Source organism: Acanthisitta chloris, unplaced genomic scaffold (genome assembly GCF_000695815.1).
Source record: "Acanthisitta chloris isolate BGI_N310 unplaced genomic scaffold, ASM69581v1 scaffold33432, whole genome shotgun sequence".
NCBI lineage: Eukaryota > Metazoa > Chordata > Aves > Passeriformes > Acanthisittidae > Acanthisitta > Acanthisitta chloris.
Window position 1 is genome coordinate 16,563 of NW_008659332.1, and position 2,979 is coordinate 19,541.

Here is a 2,979-nt window from a genome sequence, read left to right on the forward strand (position 1 = left end):
TTGGATTAGTATCTTATCCATTCTGCTAAGACAACTGGAAAGGACACAAAGGCAAGCAAGTAGCCTATACAGTATGTTCATGGTCATTATTCCAAAGGTGGAGTCTCTAAGAATTTCCTGGTATTGTTATTTCCTATTCCAGCAACTCTAAATAGATGGCCTAAAATAAACTAACCATGTACTAACAACATTGTGTTCTACTAAACTCAGTGTAAGAGCACCTGGGACAATTGCTGCAGTAACAATGTTAAATTTTGAATCTAAATACATCAATACTATTTCACTTTGACTTATGAAGTTTTTGAAATTCTTCCCTGGATTGTTATTTCTCCTGGTGGCTAGGATATCACTCTCTTCTAGCATGCAGAGGGGAAAAAAAAAGAAATTTCTAAATGCAAAGAAGTAATTGACAGAGAGCAGTCCACACCCAAATAGCTACATGTAGTCAAGGCATTCATGCAAATACAGATTTTAATACAGATAGTTCCTTTGTCCCATTCATATTGTGACCTAGAATATAAGTTTCCCCATCCAAAGTAACTGCTGTAACAATCAGGACGTTGGGACACAGCCTCTTAATCCCTTCTGCTGGTGCTACTCAATTTACAATTACAACGAATCAATACCAACTAAGACATAATGACAAAAAAATGGAATTTTTTAGGCCCATAACTATGACATCTTTCTGAAATTAACAGTAAGCCCCAAGTCCCTATTTTAATGAATATTATGCAGTGTAAAACAGCTCCAACAACAGAAACTAAATTATATTCTTGGTGTTTAAAACTCTCAAAATATGAGATGCGCACATAAACCTGTATGAAATTTCAATCTGGAAGAACATGGTGTGAACTGTGTTTTCCCTACTGCATCTGAATTGCTAGGACTATACTCGAGTATTCTGAGAGGATTCTCTCTTATAATGTCCACAAATTCTGTCAAAATTGGTAATACATAGCAGCAAGCTTTCTCAATTTAGAAGAATTACCATTTTCTGATTAAGAAAGATAAGCTAGACAGTTCCCAAACTGCTTTATCCAGAGGATCTTGTCGTGTTTAAGTTATGCCCTTTCTGTATTAAAGTTACGAATGCAAAGAAATCATAAAGTTTTTTCCATGACTAGAAAGAAAGAGGAAGACGTTAAAAGCTTCAGACAAGATAGAAATCGATCACAATGAAAAATGTCCATTAAAGTATCTGAGAAATAAGTAATCACAGCTCCTACCTGCATTCCCTAAGCATGCCAGAAGCTCCTCCATATATTCTGCTCTCTAAAAATCCAGTGCACTGAGCTCCCTTTTCCTCTAGTCCAGAGTCAGTGAAATGCTGTTCTTTTTCCCACAGCAGAAAACTCAAGAGTATTTCCTTCTTTCCCCCTCCAATCTCAAACGCTTTTTAAACACCTCCTTCCCATTTAGAGGAATCAAGTGTGCCACATTCCCTCCCGTGCTCAAGAGTGGTATAATACATATTCCACGGCTCTTATGCCAAGAGCTCTGCACATATTTTTGTTTCTCCCCAGCCACCAACCTTCTTCCAGACAAGCATGAAAAAGGTGTAAGGGAATAATCTCTCCATTCACCTTCACATCTCTATGGGTCAGCTTTTCCTTAGGAAGCACACTGTAAGAGAAGATATTATGAAGCCATGTTCCCACAGCTGGTTCCTACAGCAGTGCAGGGGGATGGCTTTTCATTCCTTGATTTCACCAAAATCAATACAGTTTGGCCATTGAGGCCCAGGCATCAGCTGATGTTATACCAGATGTGAAATACTGTTGTTATATTACACTTAGAAAGACCCAATAACCACCAAGTTTATTAGGAATTCCCTTTTCTCAACTGCTGCCAAAATTCATCAGCTGAATGAAAAAGACAATATGATGAACACTTGATTTTTTTATATATCATGATACATTAATTTCTAAGACATTATGAACATTCTGATCAGCAAAGCTGTATTGTTTTGCTTTACAGGACCAACTGTGATAGGAAAATTAAAGTCAAAATTCCCTGCAGAAAGAATAGCCACTGCTGGCATCAATGTAGCCTGTTAAAGAAATAATGGAAAAGACAGGTGATACCTGAAATTTGCATTCCCCTCACAATAAAGTCATACAATGAATAGTAACTTTATTACACTACATATATTACTTTCTTTAAGCAATGCCCAGTGTTATCTACTGTAAGCTAAGACTCATTTCTAAGCTTGAAGTGAAAATTATTTACCTCAAGGTCATCCAGAGAGCGAGTAATACTGAATCGCTTAGATCTTCCGAATGATCTTCGAGCAGAAGAACGTGGGGGAGGAGCCTGATTTAAACCCATCGAATGTCCAAATTTTGTACCCTAAACAAAACAGAAAATATGTATTATTTTACTTCTTTAATTTTAGTATACTGGTGACCATAGTGACAGCCACTGAACCTTCAGGAGATGAATTTGCAAACCTGTACCAGGAACACAATTTCAACACAAGTTCATCAGGTGCTAAGCCCCTGTAAAATCACGTATTAAAATTCATTAAAGTTCTCTTTTCCAGTCTCGAGTCAAATATCCTAAACATTCAGCATTAAGTTACCATATCAACATGAGTTATCAGTTATGTTGCTAAAGTGTACATATGCCACATGTCAGTAGCAAAAGCAAAACAATCCTAGCTCTTTAGCGTCTTAAAAACTAACAGGAAACTATTAACAATTACAAAATACTTGGGGTTTTTACAGGAAATTGCCATCCTAGAAATCATCTCGCTCAGCTTCCACTGGAATTTTTCTCCACTTTTTTAAAAATCTTACTTTTACTAGTTTTTTTTAAAGCCTTGCTACTGTGAAGTCCAATTTTTTTAATCACAGTACAAAATGCAGGAACTTTCGTTCTGAGAAGAGACTACCACACTTGGATGTTCCATTCCCAGAACTGGTGCTGCAATGATTAAATCTAATGGCTTTCTCTTGTCCCCATAATCATACTCTTTCC

The 2,979-nt window shown here is 36.8% G+C and overlaps 1 protein-coding gene across 1 annotated transcript in view; it reads right to left on the minus strand.

Annotated features, from left to right (window-relative positions):
- Positions 1-2,229: 2,229 nt before the first annotated feature.
- The window catches only part of LOC103797164 (regulator of G-protein signaling 12-like), a gene marked incomplete at its 3' end in the record, with an annotated part of 17,801 nt that continues 17,051 nt past the window's right edge, over positions 2,230-2,979 (minus strand). The window contains exon 2 of the mRNA XM_009069361.1: positions 2,230-2,349. Coding sequence (XP_009067609.1) covers positions 2,230-2,349 — 120 coding nt within the window. The remainder of the gene's footprint in view (positions 2,350-2,979) is intronic.